This window comes from Cydia amplana, chromosome 19, assembly GCF_948474715.1.
Source record: "Cydia amplana chromosome 19, ilCydAmpl1.1, whole genome shotgun sequence".
NCBI lineage: Eukaryota > Metazoa > Arthropoda > Insecta > Lepidoptera > Tortricidae > Cydia > Cydia amplana.
Window position 1 is genome coordinate 441,812 of NC_086087.1, and position 22,581 is coordinate 464,392.

At 40.7% G+C, this 22,581-nt stretch overlaps 2 protein-coding genes across 2 annotated transcripts in view; one reads left to right on the forward strand and one right to left on the reverse strand.

Annotated features, from left to right (window-relative positions):
- The first annotated feature begins 43 nt into the window (after positions 1–43).
- On the forward strand, positions 44–1,213 carry LOC134657043 (small nuclear ribonucleoprotein Sm D3). Its single transcript, XM_063512596.1, has 2 exons — positions 44–498; positions 965–1,213. The coding sequence occupies exons 1-2, from the start codon at positions 189–191 to the stop codon at positions 1,045–1,047; spliced, it is 393 nt and encodes a 130-aa protein (XP_063368666.1). The 5' UTR covers positions 44–188; the 3' UTR covers positions 1,048–1,213.
- Positions 1,214–4,545: 3,332 nt separating this feature from the next.
- Positions 4,546–22,581, reverse strand: part of LOC134657086 (nose resistant to fluoxetine protein 6-like) — a 44,493-nt gene continuing 26,457 nt past the window's right edge. Inside the window, exons 3-12 of the mRNA XM_063512639.1 lie at positions 21,830–21,954; positions 20,329–20,537; positions 15,629–15,825; positions 13,325–13,494; positions 11,823–12,008; positions 10,398–10,577; positions 9,315–9,465; positions 7,545–7,728; positions 5,581–5,723; positions 4,546–4,698 (exon numbers count right to left, since the gene is read on the reverse strand). Of these exons, the coding sequence (XP_063368709.1) occupies positions 4,546–4,698; positions 5,581–5,723; positions 7,545–7,728; positions 9,315–9,465; positions 10,398–10,577; positions 11,823–12,008; positions 13,325–13,494; positions 15,629–15,825; positions 20,329–20,537; positions 21,830–21,954 (1,698 nt within the window). The remainder of the gene's footprint in view (positions 4,699–5,580; positions 5,724–7,544; positions 7,729–9,314; positions 9,466–10,397; positions 10,578–11,822; positions 12,009–13,324; positions 13,495–15,628; positions 15,826–20,328; positions 20,538–21,829; positions 21,955–22,581) is intronic.

Genomic DNA, 22,581 nt, shown 5'->3' on the forward strand with positions numbered 1-22,581 from the left:
AGATTGCCGTGTTTTAAAATGTGTGTCAAACAGATTTGTTTTGACAACTGTCATTCGGTCAGCGTCCCCTCTGCCGCCATTATTATCGTAATTTCCTTGCGAAATTGCGGTATAAATCGCTAAATATCCCCTCAACTTTTTGATAATCTCGTGATTTTGATAGACTATTTGTCCTTAAAGTCTCCAATATGTCTATCGGTGTGCCTATTAAAGTACTTCACGAAGCCGAAGGTCACGTAGTGACCTGCGAAACGAATACCGGTGAAGTATACCGGGGGAAGCTAATCGAGGCTGAAGACAACATGAACTGCACGATGACGCAGGTGACGGTGACTTACCGCGACGGCCGCGTCGCTCAGCTGGAGAACGTGTACATCCGGGGCTCGAAGATCCGCTTCCTCATCCTGCCCGACATGCTGAAGAATGCGCCGATGTTTAAGCGGCAAGGGAACAAGCCGACGGCAGGACGCGGGAAGAGCGCTATACTAAGGGCACAAGGTTGGTTGCTGCGGCAGCTGTAGCTGTAGCATTGTTTTGATACAAACATTTTGGTTGTTTGTTTTTGTTGATAAGATGCAGTGATTTATGTCATTGAGATGCATTGTTGTTACTTCTCAGCTGATTACTCTACTTAACTGCAAACTCGGTTTGTAAAAGATAGTGTGCTTATTGTATTTATTACAAATTTAGGTACTCATTGAATATAAAGATTCCAATACAACCACAAATACAGTATAGTAAGAGATATTGATGACTAGTAAGTAGTAAAAGGTAACTTTCATAGTTGATAGTTGAAAAATACTTTTAGTTTTCTTTTGAAAGATATAGGTACAATTGTTTATTCCATATACATATTGGGTAAAAATTACTTTTAACTAAGCCTTAACCGGATAAAACTATCCTTGCCCTCATCATTACAATGATATCAATCCATGATTTTAACAGTATTTTTATCTTTTTCCAGCTGCAGGCCGAGGTAGACCGGGCGGGAGAGGCGGCGGGCACCGCGGAGGCTGGCAAGGTGGCTCCGGGCCTTCGAGACGTTAGTCCACACTCACCATACAGTAGGCTAGGCTAGACTAAGTTTTATTATTCTTCTGCAGGCTCACTGCCGCACCTTGTATGTAAGTTACATAATACACTATTGCCAATGAATCAGCATTTTATTGGCAGTTGTACTGTCTGAGGATACTTTTAGTTTATTTTGTTGTGAAGTGTGTTTCACTCCACTTCCTGTTTCAAGTTTGATGTCCACAATCTGTTTCAAGTTTGATGGTCATGGAAATGTATATTGGGAAGGTGCGAAGTCGGTGGAGGGGGAAGTGGCGCTGATCGTCACAAACACAGGTAATCTTATGGAATGTCCGACATTAGTACTAGCAGCAGCCGCTTGAACTAATTTTACTCCATAAAATTTAACGTAGAAAGTCCGACAAAATGAGGGCAGCACCAGTCGTACACATAGCGAATAAGGGGTCATAAGCTTTTCAACCACCTGACTTTTGTGGTTGCAGACATATTTTTGATGACTAGTCTGTAGATTTTGATGGCAATTACAGATTTTTTAAATAAAAGTCTTGTACTTTTAGTTCAAAAACTTCATCAAAATCTTTTATTGGAAATAATGACCTTAGTGCAAACCTTGATTTTTCCTAAAGTAGTTCAAGGTATTGAGGTATTTAGGAACTAAAAGTGTGGTTAACTTTAATCCCATTATTTTGACGGAATTAAAATCGGCTCAAGTGTAACAATATGACTAGTCCAGCGGTTCTGAAACTTTTTCTGAACAAAACCCTTTTGGAAAGCGAAATATTTGATAGAGACCCAAATGATTTTTTTTTTGTCACCATTGAACTGTGAACCAGACAGAAGAGCTGATTTTTTTATTTTATCTCGCGGAGGCTTTGCGGAGCCCTAGGGCTCCGCGGAGCACACTTTGACAATGGCTGGACAAGTCAATAACTATCAATTATTCTTTAGTAATTTAAGAAGTCTAAACATATTTGTCAAATTAATGGGATCTAAATGTAAAATGAAAACTTAGTGGGCGCAAATCTTGTGTATAAAATTTGTGATACCTATGTGTGTGAAATGACACAATAAAACACAGAAATACAATTTTACTTAGTTTCATTTATTTACACCGCTTACTGTTATTAGTTAACATTGAGCAAAGTTTAGTCTATCACTGCAAACCTCACCATATAAATCTAAGGCATATTTCCTATGTATTAAGGCTCATTTCGCTTTGAACAGAGACTTATTACTATTCACAACTTTTACCAGCTTATAGTAAATATGAGATGTAGTCTGTCAATTGGGTGTAAAAGGACCCCATGTCAGGCCAATGGTCTGGATTTCCACAAAAAACTACAAAAATAAAAGCCTTAGGACCTTTTTTGCTAAACTATGTCATGTCCATTTGTTGTTAAAAGCATGAAAAAGATTTTATGCTTTTAGGAAATTGGCCCTAGTTAGCACTAAATAAGTAGGTATGTAGAGTTTTTTAGATTCCAGATATTTGTCATACAGATCTGTCAATTTAATCCCATCAAAAACATTACATGTAAAAAAGGTGCAAGTCTCGCAACGCTTTTACTACAAAAAAGTTTTGAGATGTAATGTGAAACCAAGTCGGTTATTTTAATCAGTGCCAGGGGGTGTTAAAACCGTACCTATCCAAAAATCCAAAATTCAAAATTTCAAGTCTGTAGGTCAGACTTGAAATTTTGGATTTTAAATATGTGATTATAGCTTACTGGATGACGAAAATTTCTGCGTTCTGGTCTTATCCAGAGGTTCTCAAATAGGGGCCTGAAAATGCGGCGAAATGGTTCCAGTAAACAGTAAAGGATGGTACGGCAGTGTTTGCTTCGCGCTCGACTTGGCGGGGGCACTGCGGTGCCCCCAGATACAAAATTGTCCCAATAGTTGGAAAGAAATTGACCTGACTTTAGTATCTGAAATATAAAAAACAAAAGAGCTTTAACACGTACAGTCAGCAGCAGAAGTTGCTAAGCGGGCGAGGTGTTCAAAATTACCTTGACGCGCTCTTATTCTCTTATCAATAAAGTCGCGTCAAGATTATTTTGAACACCTCGCCCGCTTAGCAACTATTGCTGCTGACTACTGTCAGCAGCTACATCTCATGCTAGGTAACCAAAATTATCACAAACAGTGCCAAAACCTTCAGAGAGCACTTGCTTAGGTACTTACTACATATTATTATCCTTAACCTTAGGTATCGTTACAAAATATTGGCTCGCCCACACCCACACCCCACACTCAACGTTTCACACGTTCAAGCAACAAGCAAGCGGATCATTTCTTTTTTTTATATGTTATAATATTTCATTTTAGTTAGTAAATGTGGGCGAACCACTTCGAGATTCACAATTTGAAACCCCATATAAAACTCACACGGTTCCCTAATGTTAACTTCACCGATTAGACTAGACAGTAACAAATATTTACTTACACTTTTACCACGTCTCGTAACTCTGCATAAGTACAAGAATTTTCATTTTGTGTTTATCATTGTAGCTTTGTAGGTAAAAGATACTTACATAGAGTCAGACACAGTCAATTCAGTACCGACTTGGCAAGAAACAAAGTGTGTGTTATCATAATCATAAAGGTACCCCACGATGTTATGTCGCGTCTTATCTTACCAGCGCTTGCAAATATCACGCGACACGTTTGCTCGGTGCTGATACCGACCGCCATTTTGATATGCTGCAATATGTCAGCATTCTTCGAAATATAACGGTGACAGGTGCGACAATTGTCGACATCACTGTTACTGACGTCACAGGCCTCCATAGACTACGGTAACCGCTTACTATCGGACGGGCGGTGTGCTTGTTTGCCACCAACATATTAATTAAAAAAAAACTCCATTATATCGCCAATAAATAAGTACTTATTTTGCGAAGCTAATGACAATTGTCACAAGAAACACGACAATTGTCACGAAATTCCGACACAGAACTCATGTTCTGTCAAGAATTACCGAAAGTTCTATTAAATCGTGTGACAATTGTCATCATCATCATCATAAACTTCGAAAGAGAAATATCTGTTTTTTGCCGATATAATAAAGTTTTTTTTAATAATACAATGATGGTAGCAAACGGGAATACGGCCCGCACAATGGAAAGCGGTAACCGTAGCCCATGGACGCCTGGGACGTCAGCAACAGTGACATTTGTCGAATTGTCGCACCTGTCGTTATGGTGAAATAGGGGCCATAACATGTACTATTACACAGTCGTATAATATCCCACTCGGCAGCTAGAGTCATAGACTAGGAATCCTCTAGACTGAGTTTAGAGCAATTATTTCATGAAACCGATGCTGCCAAAAATACGGGGGTGCGGGGGGACGAGGTGAGCGAATCCCGTGCCGTGATTGGTCCGTTCAAAGACACGGACCAATCACGGCACGGGATTGACTCGAAGATGGAGTAAATCTACCGTATGAGTGGCAGAGGGGGTAGTGTTACTATGCTCAGTCTAGAGGATGTCTTGTCTGTGGCTAGAGTTGTCACAGGTTGGTCTTCTCGACGGGTTTGGGGTCGGGCGCGCCGCGCAGCCCCTCGAGCGCGCGCTGCAGGCGCTGCGCCGGGAGCTCCACCAGCAGCGCCAGCGGCAGCGCGGCCAAGTACGCTGTCCCGGCCACGCCCAGCCATTCCACTACCTGCAAAACCAATTCAAACTATGTTTACATACTTACGAGTTTTTAGGGTTCCGTAGCCAAATGGCAAAAAACGGAACCCTTATAGATTCGTCATGTCTGTCTGTCTGTCCGTCTGTCCGTGTATGTCACAGTCACTTTTCTCCGAAACTATAAGAACTATACTGTTGAAACTTGGTAAGTAGATGTATTCTGTGAACCGCATTAAGATTTTCACACAAAAACAGAAAAAAAACAATAAATTTTTGGGGTTCCCATACTTCGAAATGAAACTCAAAATTTCTTTTTTCATCAAACCCATACGTGTGGGGTATCTATGGATAGGTCTTCAAAAATGATATTCAGGTTTCTAATATCATTTTTTTCTAAACTGAATAGTTTGCGCGAGAGACACTTCCAAAGTGGTAAAATGTGTCCCCCCCCCCTGTAACTTCTAAAATAAGAGAATGATAAAACTAAAAAAAATATATGATGTACATTACCATGTAAACTTCCACCGAAAATTGGTTTGAACGAGATCTAGTAAGTAGTTTTTTTTTATACGTCATAAATCGCCTAAATACGGAACCCTTCATGGGCGAGTCCGACTCGCACTTGACCGCTTTTTTTTTTGAAGTTAAAGTGGAATGGTCTTCCAGGTCAGGGCCACTTTGGATAGGTGGGTGTCAGGTATCCTGGATCTTCTTGTGTAACGCTACGGCTTACGTAGGGGGATGTAGTATACGTATACTAATTATTCTTTATTTCATTGTAGTCATGTTCATAATACAGTAAGTAAGGTGTTACAAGTATAAAGCGGTAGGTACATGACACCCTGTAAGGGCACACAATATGATTATCCTTAAACTATAAACATATATGTACATTATGTAGGTGGGTACGTACCGCAGACAACCGGTTGAGTTCAGTAGGCGCGCGGCGCGCAGCGATGAGCGCGGTGTTGATCGGCATGTGCAGCAGCAGGGCGCCGAAGCTCAGCCGCGCCGCGGGCGCCCAGCCCGGCCACGACAACCATCGCACCCACATCGCTGGACACACCAAACATGTGAGCAATACAATAGTACATTATTGTCGAGGTTCGGAAGTAGCTACTTGCAGGCTGAGGATTCGTTTTAAACGGACGACCTTGGGAGTCCGTTTAATTGAATCAGAAGCCAGCAAGTAGCCTTCCAGCCGAGTCATATATAGTGCTTTTCTCAAAAATGGTGCAAGAAATAGAAATATTTTACAGAACTTACAGAAGCAACGTTCTAATTTTCACAGAAAAAAATACAACCATTAAAAAAATTTGCTTGCCGCCTTTAAAAAAAAAAAGAAGTGTATTTTTCTGCTGAAAATACGCCAACCTATTTGAGACACCTAAATAGTCGCGGTACCAACATTAAGCCTCTAACAGACTATCGCACCGCACCGCGACCTTGGAGCGTCGCACCCATAAGTGAGGGCGAGAAACAGATATCTCTTTCTCCCTCTCACTTATGGGTGAAACAGATATCTCTTTCTCGCTCTCACTTATGGGTGCGACGCTCCAAGGTCGCGGTGCGGTGCGATAGTCTGTTACAGGCTTTATAATAATAAGTGCTGATCATCTGTTTGGCTGTTTAAAGGACCTATGTCTTCATTTGATATGGCCATTTAAAGTTTTAAAAAGTTTGGAACTCGTTAAATAATGGAATTTTTATGCGACGTTGCAGTCCCGAAATCGAGACTGCAATGTTTTTAACTTTTTAATTTTTTGAATGACCATAAACTACGCACTTTGCGACCTATTTTTTAACCGGCAACGTCGACTTTGCCGTCCATTTTTGAGAAAAATTCATTGCTAACTTATACTTTAGTTTCTCTAGCTGAGAATTCCATTTTCAAAATCATTTGTTTTTGAGATAGCGCTACTTGGCTTAGGAGGGGCTTAGGAGGGCAGAATACAAATATTCTAATGTTAAAATAGCTAACATTTTACTATCATATATCATGCACTGAGAGGACACACATGACAATGGAAGATATTAGTATCACTCATGTTGGAAAGCGTGCAAATTGTTGAAATTTCACGCTAAATACCTAACTCCAACAAGAATGGCAAAAATGCTACCCTGCAATTCTGGGGACTGACAGCCAAGAGAAAATATAGGTACTGTTTCTTGTTAGGATGGCAGATGCAACGAAAAGTTAAGAGATTCTTTCTTTCATTGTATAAAAAGATTGAATATATTTCTCTATCTTTCTATTTTTTTTATCAGCGATTGTCACTCGTCTAGGTCCCGTGTAGCGTCACCAAGTCACCATTTACCCGTATTCAGCAGAATCATCAAGCCATATCACAATAAACTATTCGAATGCGGACACAGTTTCTTCTCATTTGCTATCTGTAGGTACACCTACAACCTAGTAAAGATATCCAAATCTGGGGGCACGGTAGTGCCCCCGCCAAGTTGAGCGCGAAGCAAACACTGCCGTACCATCCTTTACTGGAACCATTTCGCCGCATTTTCAGGCCCCTATTTGAGAACCTCTGGATAAGACCAGAACGCAGAAATTTTCGTCATCCAGTAAGCTATAATCACATACTTAAAATCTAAAATTTATACAAAATTAGAATTATTTTTAATAGGTGACGATGATCCTTTTGTCATTATGCAGCCGTGCGATGGCCAAGTCATTATATGTATTACAAATTAAAGATATCTTATTGATACGGTTTTAACACCCCCTGGCACTGATTAAAATAACGGACTTGGTTTCACATTACATCTCAAAACTTTTTTGTAGTAAAAGCGTTGCGAAACTTGCACCTTTTTACATGTAATGTTTTTGATGGGATATAACTGACTCGTTAGGTATATACTTACGTTGCACTCCATGCATGGCCCCCAGCAGGGCCAGGCCCACGAAGAGGCTGAAGACGGGGCGCTCGAGCGCGGCGAGCGCGGCGGCGGGCGCGCGCGCCGGCGCGCCGCCGCCCAGCAGCAGCGGCGACCACGCCACCCACCACGCCGCCAGCGGCGCACCCGAGCCCGTCACCCAGCGGAACCACTGCAACATCATCAGCATCACTACTTATCAAAGCTTTGTACCTATCCCACAGTATACTGTGGGTCCTAGGCGACAATATAGTGCACATTGTACAGTCGACGTCAAATATATGTTTATATTTTTCGCCTTATTACAAAGGAATAAGTTGTAAAAATGTAAACATATCTTTGACATCGATCGTACATAGATAGCATCCATAATTTGGGAACAAAATATTCGTGATAACCGATAATCACACTAATATGTGTTCTTCCTTAAGAGTTTCGAAACTTGTACCTCCCGCTTCGTAGGCATCAGTGACGTACTGCCTCACTACCGACCAGGATAGGAGTCATACTTATCAGTTAGCATTAGATTGAGAAGAAAGCGAGACGCGAGGATGACATATGGCTCCAGTAGGTAATTAAAGAAATAAGAGGAAATGTGAAGTATAAAATTTGGAATATCGCTCGCAGACGTATCTGCTTGTTAAACAATTGATTTAAATGTGAAGTAGTTAACATAGTGTCCTGATACAGTCAAAGACGAGACTAAAGAACGCATCGATGTTATTCCACCGGCAAGAGCCAACGAGTACCTACTTAATTTTTATGCAACTTAGTCTACGAAGCAATTTTACAATCAATCGGAACTTTAAATTCCCTTAGACTAGACTAAACCATAGAGAAATAAGTAAGACAAGAGTGCTCACTCCATACATCAGTTCAGACTATTAATTTCAGTGTCTACATCTAGCATCGAATAGTGGAACTATGAGTACTGCTACTTGACATTAGATGTAGCACCGACCGGAAAGTCTTATCTCAACAGCATAAGACTTTCCGGTCGGTGCTACATCTATTGTCAAGTAGCAGTACTGATAGTTCCGCTACTCGATGCTAGATGCTAATAGTCTTTTTGGTACTAAAACTGATCTATGGAGTGAGCACTCTATGTATTTTTAGGGTTCCGTAGCCAAATGGCAAAAAACGGAACCCTTATAGATTCGTCATGTCTGTCTGTCTGTCTGTCCGTCTGTCCGTCTGTCTGTCCGTCCGTATGTCACAGCCACTTTTCTCCGAAACTATAAGAACTATACTGTTGAAACTTGGTAAGTAGATGTATTCTGTGAACCGCATTAAGATTTTCACACAAAAATAGAAAAAAAACAATAAATTTTTGGGGTTCCCCATACTTCGAACTGAAACTCAAAAATTTTTTTTTCATCAAACCCATACGTGTGGGGTATCTATGGATAGGTCTTCAAAAATGATATTGAGGTTTCTAATATCATTTTTTTCTAAACTGAACAGTTTGCGCGAGAGACACTTCCAAAGTGGTAAAATGTGTGTCCCCCCCCCTGTAACTTCTAAAATAAGAGAATGATAAAACTAAAAAAAATATATGATGTACATTACCATGTAAACTTCCACCGAAAATTGGTTTGAACGAGATCTAGTAAGTAGTTTTTTTTTATACGTCATAAATCGCCTAAATACGGAACCCTTCATGGGCGAGTCCGACTCGCACTTGGCCGCTTTTTTCTCTATGACTAGACTTTATCAAGCCTAGAAAGCCAGCAGGGAGGTTAGGTAAAGGAAACGTACCCGGTACTGCTGCGGCTGCTTGTTCCGTTCCAGCATCTCATGATGGACGTAGGCCAGCAACAGGCCTGCCAACGTGCCCGGCACGTTGCCCAGCGGAGACTGGTACAGGATGTTGAAGGACAGGTCTCCGTAGTACTTCACACGGACCACCCTACAAACACCGTTACATCTCATAGAACAGGTTAGAATGTAGACAATAGGTAAGGTCACGAATGTTGACATATATATCGATAGACATAAAGTGTGCTCTAAAGAGAACCTAATTTACAGAATTAAGTAGGTATAGTTTGTAGCTTTCTAATAGAGCCCGAAGGCTTATCTTATTGTCTATTGTTCAGTAAAACCGCACGTGCTACTTACCTGCAAAAAAGGGTCCTTATTATTCTATTTGACACCTGAGCGCGGGCTAGTCCAACGCTCAAAAAACCAGTGTAGGTGCGCTCTCTGATAACGCGTCTTTGTTACGCATCTCGATGACACATTTTAGACTGGTTCTGTAGCGTTCGACTCGCCGGCACTCAGTAACCGAAGTACCGATTTTTTATGCAGGTGGTTGTGACACGTGGCACGAGCGGTTTTACTTAACAATAGGATTAGCCTTCGGGCTCTATTAGAAAGCTACAAACTATACCTACCTATATCTCGTTTGATTACAGGATGGTGAGACAGTTCTTGGGTTTGATGGTCATTTTCGGAACGCTTGCTTTATATACTAAGTTCACTTAAGTAGCTTGCTCCGAGACACGGTCATGCACTCAAGGTTCAATTTGGATTAGCAATATTCTCTACATCCGTGAGATTGAGTACTGAACATTTAGATTAACAATAATTTATCAACGGTCCTCAATTAGGAAGAGGTGTAAACTACGAGTAAGGGTCTCCCCAAACTTATCGACGCGGATTCGGCGAAAGCCGATAGTAAACAGCATAAACAGGTAAGGTTCGGTTCGGCTCCGTTCGGCCGTCGACGGCCGACGCGTCGGCGTCTTTTTCGCTCTTATTGCGTGGACATAAAGTTTCATTTCTATTGGCATTGCCGATTCCGCGTCGATAAGTTTGGGGAGACCCTAAAAGTGCACTTACTCCGGGTTATGCATGACGAACGTGGATAGAAGCTTCAACCAGTAGGAGATGGCGAATAATCCCCCGATGGAGATGATCAGCAACACCGTCAGAGTCGGCAGCGCGCCGCGCCGCCAGCGCGCCAGCGCGAGGCTCAGCAGCAACGCGGCGGCGTACAGCTGCATGTCTGCTGCCAGGTACCTGCGGTGTCGGTTCATCATCATTATGAGATGTCATCATCATCATCATCATCATCATCTCCATCGAGAGAAAGAAAAATACCCGCAAGGATCTCGAATAGCATCTATCGATCGTAAGTGGAGTAATACCAACCAATAATTAAAACTGGTGGCTCTGTGAGCTATAGACCTCGTGTTAAGCTTAGAAAATGTACCTGTGAAGCTTAGAAAGTATACCTAAAAGTAAGTAAAATACTTTTCACCTCAGCAGCTCGAACAAGGGTACTTTGCTACTTAAAAACAGTGAGCAAAATCGCATTTTGCTCACTGTTTTTAAGTAGCAAAGTACCCTTGTTCGAGCTGCTGAGGTGAAAACTTAATTGTTGGTATATCTTAAGAAAACATGAGTGAATAGGTAAGTGATGAAGAAAGAATACATTTTTCGGGTTCTCTAATATGTTCTCACTGCTGAGGTGAAAAGTTTTGTGAACTACACGAGATCAAAGTTATTTACATCTCGTGCGCTTTTGAGTCCCTTACTACGCTCAGGATTCTAAATTAGATTCACTCGCTACGCTCGTGAATCTATTATAGAATCTTTCGCTTGCACGGGACTCAAAATAAGCACTCGAAGAAATATCAAACTTTGATCTCTTGTTGTACAAATAACTATAGTTCGTTGAGTCGTTCTCGCAGTGAAATCACAATTAATCTTAAGCGCCACAAAAAAAAAAAACAATTTAATCATAAAATCTGGTCACAAAAATTCAGGAGATTCGATTAAGAATTGCGATTTGTAGGTAGAGGAGAACATCCGAATGGAGTCACGTCAGAATATGTATACTCCATCGACAATAGAATATAAAATTAAATGTTTTTTTAAACTTCAAAATTAACTTTAAACTTGAGGATGACGGTCTTCTACTGCTAGGAGGATTTGAAGTGTATACCTAACATATCCTCCCAAAGCCCAAGGTCCTATCTATAGTACCTATTTAGTTCGATGGAATTTAAATCATGTTCTCTTTTGCTTTGTTTCGTTCAATTTTCAAACAACGCAAAATAAACTCTATTTCCTACAATTAAGGTTCAAATTTCAGTGTCAAATTTTGGATGTTCCGGTTGTATGGCTGGGCCTTAGGAGGATATAGCTAGGTAAATGTGTGTTTATTAGATCAGTCTCTCTCCCTGCGGATAGATCTCTGCCAGACAGATCTCGTAGACATCTGCACGTGTATATCCCTTCCTAACTTCGTGTTTGACTCACCAGGTCTGCACTAAGCACTTGTTGTCCGCGTCCAGCACGTTGTTCAGGTACAGCAGGTGCACCCACCACTTGGAGCGGCAGACGCCGGCCTCCGCGTCGACGCGGGGCGCCCACTGCGGCCCGGCGCCCAGGCGCGGCCACCACGTCGCCGCGAACCATACCACCATGTAGTATGAAGGGCTGACTCTGTCATGTTCAAAATTAAAGCCGTTTTATAAACGAGTATATAGAATCTTGGAGGATATAATCAAACGGAGACGCCATGTCTGTAATTTTCTGTACAAAACAGTCTGCCGATTTTTGCGGGGGAGGGGAACGTCAAATGTATGCGTAACGTAAAAATAGCCATGTCAGATACACGTCAGTCCATACATTGTGTATGACCGTTGGCCGCCTATTTTCGACAGAGGGGAAAGCCTGTTAATTGTATCCTCCAAGTATAGAATGCAAGTCTTGGTTGTTAAAAGTCTGAAACCTCAAGCTGAATTTATGGTGAAAATAAAGGTTAGGCACAGCTTAAACTTCTCAGCCGCGTGACGCCAAGCAGAGGCCAAGTGAGGAAGATTTTTTTGTCAATATCGTGTGACCACATTTTACTTTACCGCTAGGATAGGACTATGGACCTATGGCATATGGAGTACCTCTACCCTCCATAGATAGGAATAGGACGTTTTGTAAATGCCTTATACACAGTGCCATTTAAATTTCATTGCCTACGTGCTAAAACTAGAGCCTACGTCAATTCTTGGGATTAGTTGTCCAGCGGACCCCACGCTCCCATGAGCCGTGGCAAAATCCCGGGATAACGCGAGGAAGAATATTCAATTTCATCGCTAAAACCATGCTTCAACCATATAATACGAGTAATCATAGTTGGTATCTGTTGAATTGCAAGAAAGTTTGGGTACAAACATCAACACTCATCTTAACTGTACAGTGTAGGTACAGGTCCACCAATGCACAGTTAACAGTAAGGGCGTAGGTACAACCAGCATAACCTAAAAAAAACTTTTCACCTCAGCAGCTCGAACAAGGGTACCACTTTGCTACTTAAAAACAGTGAGCAAAATCGCATTTTGCTCACTGAGTGAGACAAAATGAGCAAAATGCGATTTTGCTCACTGCTTTTAAGTAGCAAAGTACCCTTGTTCGAGCTGCTGAGGTGAAAATTTAATTGTTGGTATATCTTAAGAAAATATGAGTGAATAGAGGTAAGTGATGAAGAAGGAATACATTTTTCGGGTTCTCTAATATGTTCTCACTGCTGAGGTGAAAAATGTTGTGTACTACACGAGATCAAAGTTATTTACATCTCGTGCGCTTTTGAGTCCCTTACTACGCTCAAGATTCTAAATTAGATTCACTCGCTGCGCTCGTGAATCTATTATAGAATCTTTCGCTTGCACGGGACTCAAAATAAGCACTCGAAGAAATATCAAACTTTGATCTCTTGTTGTACAAATAACTATTGTAGCTATCATTTTGTAAGGATATAATGTAACCTGATGATCCTATTGATCATGGTGGAGAAGAAAGACCGCCACGACGGCATGGACCCCCTAGAGGTCTGCAGAAGGATCTTGTGCGCCAGCAGGAAGCTGGCCATCAGGAAGAACACCTGCACCACCAGCGTCGAGTTGCCGAGGAGTATCGCGTCGCCGGAGCGGCGGATCTGAAAATTATTCAAAATAAGTAATAAGTGTCATATGAGGAGAGACTGAAGGAACTGAAGCTCACTACTCTTAAGCACCGCAGAGAACGTGGAGACCTAATAGAGACGTATAAAATACTCTCTGGGCACTATGACCTCAAGGATTTTCATGAAATGTTCAAGCGCAACAACAACACCCGTCTGAGAGGTCATCACTTAAAGTTAGAAAGGCATAAGTCCCACAGTAACCCATACAAACACTTTTTGAGCAACCGAGTAGTGAGGGCTTGGAACAAACTTCCTGAAGATGTGGTCTCAGCACAAAATGTGAACCAATTTAAAAATCAACTAGACAAGCACACCTATACATCTACTTGTCAATGACAACTATCAATGATTACTGGATACAGGCAATATCAGTTGTCACAACTGCCTGCCTGCTTATAGAATAATAATAATAATAAGTTTTTCGATTTTTGGTACAAAATTTTATCGCTGACTTAACTTTTCTTTCCATAAGCAACTAATACTCATCAAGTCATCAGTACGGTTACCATCAGTTTGTCACTGACATAAACGCCGTCGAGAACGTAATTTACTTTCTATACATCTCGCTCGCACTCGCATATTAGTGCAAATGCAAACGGGATGTATAGAAAGTAAATTACGTTCTCGACGGCGTTTATGTCAGTGACAAACTGATGGCTATCCGGTGGCGAATGCACTAGTCCCAAAACGCACTATTAGTCAATACACTCTAATTTCGAAAGCCCCTCTTCTCATAAGAAACTAGGCCCAAAATACCATATTTCCAAAAAGGCTCATTCTCGATTTACACGAGAACCATTGAGAACTAGTCCCAAAATACACCTTTCCCAAAATACCCCAAATTGTGTTCACCTGTGCGTGGCGTAATACTTTATTCTCATAATGCGTAGGTCTCAAAACACTCTAGTTCCAAAATACCCTATTTTTTTGGAATGTCTCTTTGTGACTGCTTTCAGCCGTAATCATTACCCGTTTGATGCCTAAAATATTTTTTTCAAAAATAGGATTTATTTAATTATTATTTTGAGCTATACAGGGTGTAATCGTTAAGTGTTGCTCGGCGATAGTTCCGTAAATATAGCAGATATCAGAAAAATAAGATAAATAATGCCAATAATGCCATAAATGAGGGTAGTTTCTCGCCCACCTAATTATGATAGTTCCATACACTGCTTTATCAACACAGGCATTAAAACACTCGTGTGTATATTGCCCTTCACTTTCACTATATGCACTTTCGATATCAATTTGAAATTTTCTGATATCTGCTATATTTACGGAACTATCGCCGAGCAACACTTAACGATTACACCCTGTATAGCTCAAAATAATAATTAAATAAATCCTATTTTTGAAAAAAATATTTTAGGCATCAAACGGGTAATGATTACGGCTGAAAGCAGTCATAAAGAGACATTCCAAAAAAATAGGGTATTTTGGAACTAGAGTGTTTTGAGACCTACGCATTATGAGAATAAAGTATTACGCCACGCACAGGTGAACACAATTTGGGGTATTTTGGGAAAGGTGTATTTTGGGACTAGTTCTCAATGGTTCTCGTGTAAATCGAGAATGAGCCTTTTTGGAAATATGGTATTTTGGGCCTAGTTTCTTATGAGAAGAGGGGCTTTCGAAATTAGAGTGTATTGACTAATAGTGCGTTTTGGGACTAGTGCATTCGCCACCGGATAGACTGATGGTAACCGTACAGGACAATTCTAACATCCCCAAACAGTTTGCGTTGTTTTACAACAGAGTTCCCATAGCCAGCACCTCCTGTCTCCGTTATCAGATCAGTTAGTTACATGTCATCCAATTTACATATACATTTTAAAAAAGCAGAAACGTCTTGTGTCTTTGAAATAAATAAACCGTGTATCAGCTACATAAGCGATGGTGTTCCAATATCATTTATTTTCATCACCGACGCCCACAGCGAAAGTATGGGTATGAGTATGAATAAAGAATTATCTATCTGGGGCCCGTTTCTCAAAAGCTTGTAACTTGTAATACAAGCGGATGTCACTTTTTGACAGCTTTTGTTAGAAAGGGACTTCCACTTGTATTACAAGTTACAAGCTTTTGAGAAACGGGCCTCTGTACTCACCGTCTCAAAATACCGTATATCGGTAAGATAAGAGATGGTGCTCAGCCAGCATACGTGTTCAATGATGACACACATCATGCAGAGCACCCTGAGTCCGTCGAAGACCCGAAGGTCGCCGGCGGCGGAGACGGCCGGCGGCGGAGCCCGCAGCGCGCGCCAGCAGCCCGGGAGCGACCAGCATAACGCCCATTGGTATTCTGAAATAGTACATTATTGTCGAGGTTCGGAAGTAGCTACTTGCAGGCTGAGGATTCTTTTTAAACGGACGACCTTGGGAGTCCGTTTAATTGAATCCGAAGCCAGCAAGTAGCCTTCCAGCCGAGTCATATATAGTGCTTTTCTCAAAAATGGTGCAAGAAATAGAAATATTTTACAGAACTTAAGCCCTTGCTACACGGTCGCCGACAAGCCCCTCAGACCGCGTGGCCTTGGTCTGGACGGACCGTGTAGACAGTTGTTTCCAACAAAATTTGACCAAAACTGATCAAGGACAGACCAAGGTCAGACGGTTAGAAGGCTTGTCGGCGACCGTGTAGCAAGGGCTTTACAGAAGCAACGTTCTAATTTTCCATTCATTTCACAGAAAAAAAATACAACCATTAAAAAAATTAGCTTGCCGCCTTTAAAAAAAAAAGAAGTGAAAATACGCCAACCTATTTGAGACACCTAAATAGTCGCGGTACCAACATTAAGCCTGTAACAGACTATCGCACCGCACCGCGACCTTGGAGCGTCGCACCCATAAGTGAGAGCGAGAAAGAGATTGGCTGTTTAAGGGACCTATGCCTTCATTTGATATGGCCATTTGAAGTTTTAAAAAGTTTGGAACTCGTTAAATAATTGAATTTGTATGCGACATTGCAATGCAAATCGAGACTGCAATGTTTTTAACTTTTTAATTTTTTGAATGACCATAAACTACGCACTTCGCGACCTATTTTTTAACCGGCAACGTCGACTTTGCCGTCCATTTTTGAGAAAAAGCTGTTAACTATTGTCCATGGTATTATCCACACCACAGGTGAGAAAACTTAGGGCCTACCGCGAAAACAGAATTTCGTAAATTGCGGGAATCTTTCTGTTTTACTCCAATGAAAGCGTAATTAGAGTGACAGAGAAAGATGCCCGCAATTTGCTAACTTTGATTTTCGCGGTTATAGCCCTGGAGTGTTCGTCAGAACTGTACCTGTACCTACATAATGATGCAGGTAGGAAAGGAAATGACAAATGATTTCATCATATTTACTTATCCTTTTCATGTGGATAAGGATTAAATAAGAAAATTAACCTTTATTATAACCCTTTTGGGAATGTCTACAGGAAAGACGTAAACACAGTTTTGTGTTTGACCCACAAAGTCAGTGACAAAAAGTCAAGAGAAATTTACCATTATGGCCACTCAGGCCACTGAACCATAATATTTGAAGGAATGCATCGATTTTGTAGGTAGGTATCTAGTCACTAATATAGTGGCTCTACTTATGTACGCCACTTTTTTACCATGCTCTGCAGTTTATAGTTAGGTTTTACTTTGACAGATGTTAATATGCTGGGTTACCTAAGTTGAGAGTGGTTTAATTAATTAGTAGATTTTGTAATAAAGGAAACATTGATGTAATCAGTACTGTAATTAAAATACGAGTGGTTGATAAAAGTAAGAGGTATGATGTCGTTAAGGCCGTGACCTTTTATGACAGCACCGGCCACCGGCTTGCCCAATTTAACATCTCAAAAACGTCAAACGAAGATAATTATAATATTTAATAAATAATAATTAGTCAAATTCTAGGTTAAATGAATTAATAACTCTATTTTAACAGGTGCACTGTTTGTGAAGCGGGTTTTGTAGCAAGATAGCAAGAGGGGCCTTTGATTTTTGGATTGCCTGACGGATTTACAAAACAAAACACACAGTTTTTTAGGGTTCCGTACCCAAAGGTTAAAAACGGGACCCTATTACTAAGACTCCGCTGTCCATCCGTCCGTCCGTCCGTCCGTCCGTCCGTCCGTCCGTCTGTCACCAGGCTGTATCTCACGAACCGTGATAGCTAGACAGTTGAAATTTTCACAGATGATGTATTTCTGTTGCCGCTATAACAAAAAATACTAAAAACAGAATAAAATAAAGATTGAAATGGGGCTCCCATACAACAAACGTGATTTTTGACCGAAGTTAAGCAACGTCGGGCGGGGTCAGTACTTGGATGGGTGATCGTTTTTAGGGTTCCGTAGCCAAATGGCAAAAAACGGAACCCTTATAGATTCGTCATGTCTGTCTGTCTGTCCGTCTGTCCGTCTGTCCGTCTGTCCGTCTGTCCGTCCGTATGTCACAGCCACTTTTCTCCGAAACTATAAGAACTATACTGTTGAAACTTGGTAAGTAGATGTATTCTGTGAACCGCATTAAGATTTTCACACAAAAATAGAAAAAAAACAATAAATTTTTGGGGTTCCCCATACTTCGAACTGAAACTCAAAAATTTTTTTTTCATCAAACCCGTACGTGTGGGGTATCTATGGATAGGTCTTCAAAAATGATATTGAGGTTCCTAATATCATTTTTTTCTAAACTGAATAGTTTGCGCGAGAGACACTTCCAAAGTGGTAAAATGTGTGTCCCCCCCCCCCCTAACTTCTAAAATAAGAGAATGATAAAACTAAAAAAAATATATGATGTACATTACCATGTAAACTTCCACCGAAAATTGGTTTGAACGAGATCTAGCAAGTAGTTTTTTTTTAATACGTCATAAATCGCCTAAATACGGAACCCTTCATGGGCGAGTCCGACTCGCACTTGGCCGGTTTTTTTTTGCTTGTTTTGCTCTATTTTTTGTTGATGGTGCGGAACCCTCCGTGCGCGAGTCCGACTCGCACTTGGCCGGTTTTTTGCACCATATGAGGCTTGACTTGAGCACAGCTTGAGCGTGCTTGAGTTAGTAAAGGTTGGCAACCATGGCAACCCTTGCTCTACAAGATACATACCTAGGCAAATACAAATACAGGCTTACAATAAATACAAAGCCTGTAAAAGAAAGCCTACACAGCATCCTTGTCTAAATGAACACTACATTTTCTGAACAGTTATCTAATTAAAATACATATAAACTAAAAATCTTAATTTACTTACATGTAATATACCGAAAATTTATTGCAAAAACTTAAATATAAATACAAACTAAAAATATAAAAAATAACTACTTATAAATACTAAAACCTGTCCCGGGCTGTCCCCGACGCAAATGTGCCCATCACGCTCGCGTAATATATAAAATATACTTAGATGTAATTTATGCGTCGAATCTTCTATTACGAAAACTATTTCACTTTCTTCTCCAAAACAAGTAGATCAGCGGGTCAGTTAACTCAGCCATTTTTACTCTAAAGTATCTAAACTTGATTTAGCCCGGTGTTTGGCCCTAAACCGGTCATCGACACGTGCCCGGGTGCTGACCACGTGAGGCGGGTCAGGGCCGCGGCGAAAGGCCCAGATCTGTTATGACATGTAAGTATGTATTGTGTAAACAAACAGCTACGTCCGCGCAGGTCGCTCAGAGGCAAGCAAGAAATGCAACGACAGTATTCTACTTCTTATAAATTATTGGTACCACGTCCATTATAGAGTTGTTACACTTGTTACCCATATGTCCCATAACCTGTATGAAATGAGCCAAATAGATGTGATCATGTGAATGCGTTACAAGGACTTCTCGAAAGTCTAGCATTAGCACCAGATTGAGTAAAAGTACCAATATCCGTGTGGGATAATTTCGCAAAACACAGGGCTGCAGTTAGATAAGGACCGGTCCTTGCGCAAACCGTGCAAACGCAACAGATCATGTTTTCCGGTTTGCGAATCTCGCCAAGTTTCGAGCCGATAGGTAAATATACTGGCCATTGCCTATGTAGTATAAGTACATACTATACATAGTCTGTTACTTTGTCGAAACGAAAGTAAATTAGCGAACAAATATAAACTCGTAGAGTCGGACCAATAAGCTAACTCCGCTTGGGATTTGCTCCGCTCGCTTTGTAGCGACGAAATGTGTCAACTGTCTATAAAAATAATAATAATGTTTATAATGACAATGATGCACTTTGTTCTGTTGAAGGTGCAGAGTTAGCTTAGACAGTCCCTATACTCTAAAACAGAACAGATATTCCACAATAATTAGGTTAGTTATTTACTCCATCTCCCTTGCCCTTAACCTTTTGGTTGCTATGACGAAATATCGATCGAAGGTGAGCTTGTAAGCTTTTGTCTTAAGTATGTGTTTTCGATATGAAGTGCCAAGGTCTGAAATACAGGTGCCTGGTTCAAGTTGTAGCTGGCAAGAAAATGTACCTACTCCAGCCGAAAAGAGACTCATTAAAGTAGTGAGACTAGTGAGATAGCTTGGAGTGCATTTTCTTTGCAAAAGTCCAGCTTGAATAGACGAGCAGAAAGGTTGTGAGGCTAGCATATTGACCTTTCTTAGTCTTAGAAACTGCAGAGCAGTGGAGACCCCAGCAAGAGCAACTAAAGCTGTCAATAACAGGGAACTCTATCAGCAGCGTCTAAAGGTCGAGCTCTTTCCTGCTCTATGACACACAAGCGTGAGGTGATACTGACGATATAGACAATTAGACATACTGATAGGTTATGACACCGGCATCGTACCTTACAGTAATAACATATACTAATCTATGATCGTACCTACCTTTCTTAGTCTGTGGTGACAGTAGCAACTCCAAAGCAGTAGACACAACAGCGAGAGCCGCCAAGGCTGCTAATACTATTGGGAAGGCTCTATCGGCAGCGTCTAAGGGCCGTGCACTCTCCTGCCCTCGTTGACAGTAGTCCAGCTGGTATAGTCGCGCTGATAGGTTGTGCGACGACATGGTGCTCGCATTCACGCATGACGCGAACCTGTAAATAAACAATTTTCTTGATAAAACCCAAATGTAAGTAGGTGGAAAAACTTCAGAAAATTAAGTTCCCGAGATATCCATACGCAGGATTTAAGATCGAAAAAAACGGGCGAACGGGGGGAAAAAGTCGTACTTTCATCGAATCAACATGGCTAATGATAGTCTAACAAAGTACCTGTCAATATATATTTTTAACAAGCTTTTATTAGGTCTACCTGGGGGCCGATTTTTGAATTTCGACCGCTCGATTTCGTGTATTTCGTTCAGTAATATGTCCACTACTAGGCATATAAATTCTACTAATAGAATTGAAAACGAGTGGTCAGTACCACTCGATTCCAAATTTCTATCACTCGTATTTCAAAAATTAGCATTTCGCCGTTTTCCACCGATTTTCGAGTTACGAAATCGAGCGATCGAAATTCAAAAATCGGCCCCCTGTATGTAACTATGTAATGGAATCTAAGGTAACTAATTTAACCATCTTCCAAGGATCGTAGCGTCATGAAAATTGGCAGCTGTATGTATAGGTAGTTCTGATGACAATACAAATAATATGGAGGTGGCCATAGGAACTCTGTGATGAAACAACGCAACCTAATTGTGTCAGGGGTTTTTAGAATTGTCTCGATGAGTATTAGTTGTCTGTCGTAAGAAAAGTACAGTCAGCGATAAAACCTTGTATATACCAAAAATTTAATTTTTGCCAAAAACTTATTAACAAGCTTTTATTAGGTCGACCTGTATGTACCTAACTATGTAATGGAATCTAAGGTAACTAATTTAACCATCTTCCAAGGATCGTAGCATCATGAAAATTGGCAGCTGTATGTAGTTCTGATGACAATACAATAATATGGTACTGTCGAACTGATCTGATGATGGAGACAGGAGGTGGCCATAGGAACTCTGTGATGAAACAACGCAACCTAATTATGTTAGGGGTTTTTAGAATTGTCTCGATGAGTATATTAGTTGTCTGTCGTAAGAAAAGTACAGTCAGCGATAAAAGCTTGTAGGTACCAAAAATGAAATTTTTGCCAAAAACTTATTTAAATTCAAAGTGACGCATAACATAGGTATGATAGACACTTGTGTAGCCAAAGTGAGAAATTGAGAATCGAAAAGCGTAAACGCCACCCGAGTGACCCATTAAATAAATAATGTTTGGAAATAACAATGTCACCTTATATGCTTGTATTGTCGTCTTGGCTACGCCGCACGCGCCTTAGACTTATGAAATAAAATAAATTTATGCTTAATCATGATTTCTTTGAAGGTGAGACTTACCACGAGTCCATGGAAGGTTCTGGAACCTCTAGAGCCGTGTTCGGTTCAGCACATCGTCGAGACACGCATATTCCCCGGTGGAGCCGCGTGTGATTGAAGTTATCCACCCAGTTTGAGGAGTACTCCTGCAATAATAAATTAAATAGGTAACATTAGTTAAGTATGTTATTAGTTATTTATGTATTGCAAAAGTAGATTGTAACATAATATATTATCACACACGGAAAGTTTCTGGAGTTAACTTATATTATATTTGAATAATCAGTTAGCGTACGCCCTTAGTCTTGATTTCATTATTTTTGGGATACCAATCGTAAATTTATACTTACTGAGATATATTATTAAGACTGCGAAACTCGTGTATTAGGCAAATTATGATTTCAGTTGACGTTTCTTAATTCTTCAATTACCTACGCATAGTACCTACTGCGTAATAATGAAGATTACAACAAGCTCAATTACTTAAGTATAAAAGGGACCTTATAGTCTCGAAATAAGGCTTAAATCGCGGTGATATTAGCTCGAAGAAGATTTAAACGGCACGTTTAAATAAGTTTTTGTCAAAAATTTCATTTTTGGTACAAGCTTTTATCGCTGACTGTACTTTTCTTACGACAGACAACTAATACTCATCGAGACAATTCTGAAAAACCTATGGCCACCTCCTGTCTCGATCATCAGATCAGCTCGAGGGTACCATAATATTGCATTGTCACCCGACTTACATGTGTATTTCAGCTCAATCGGAAACC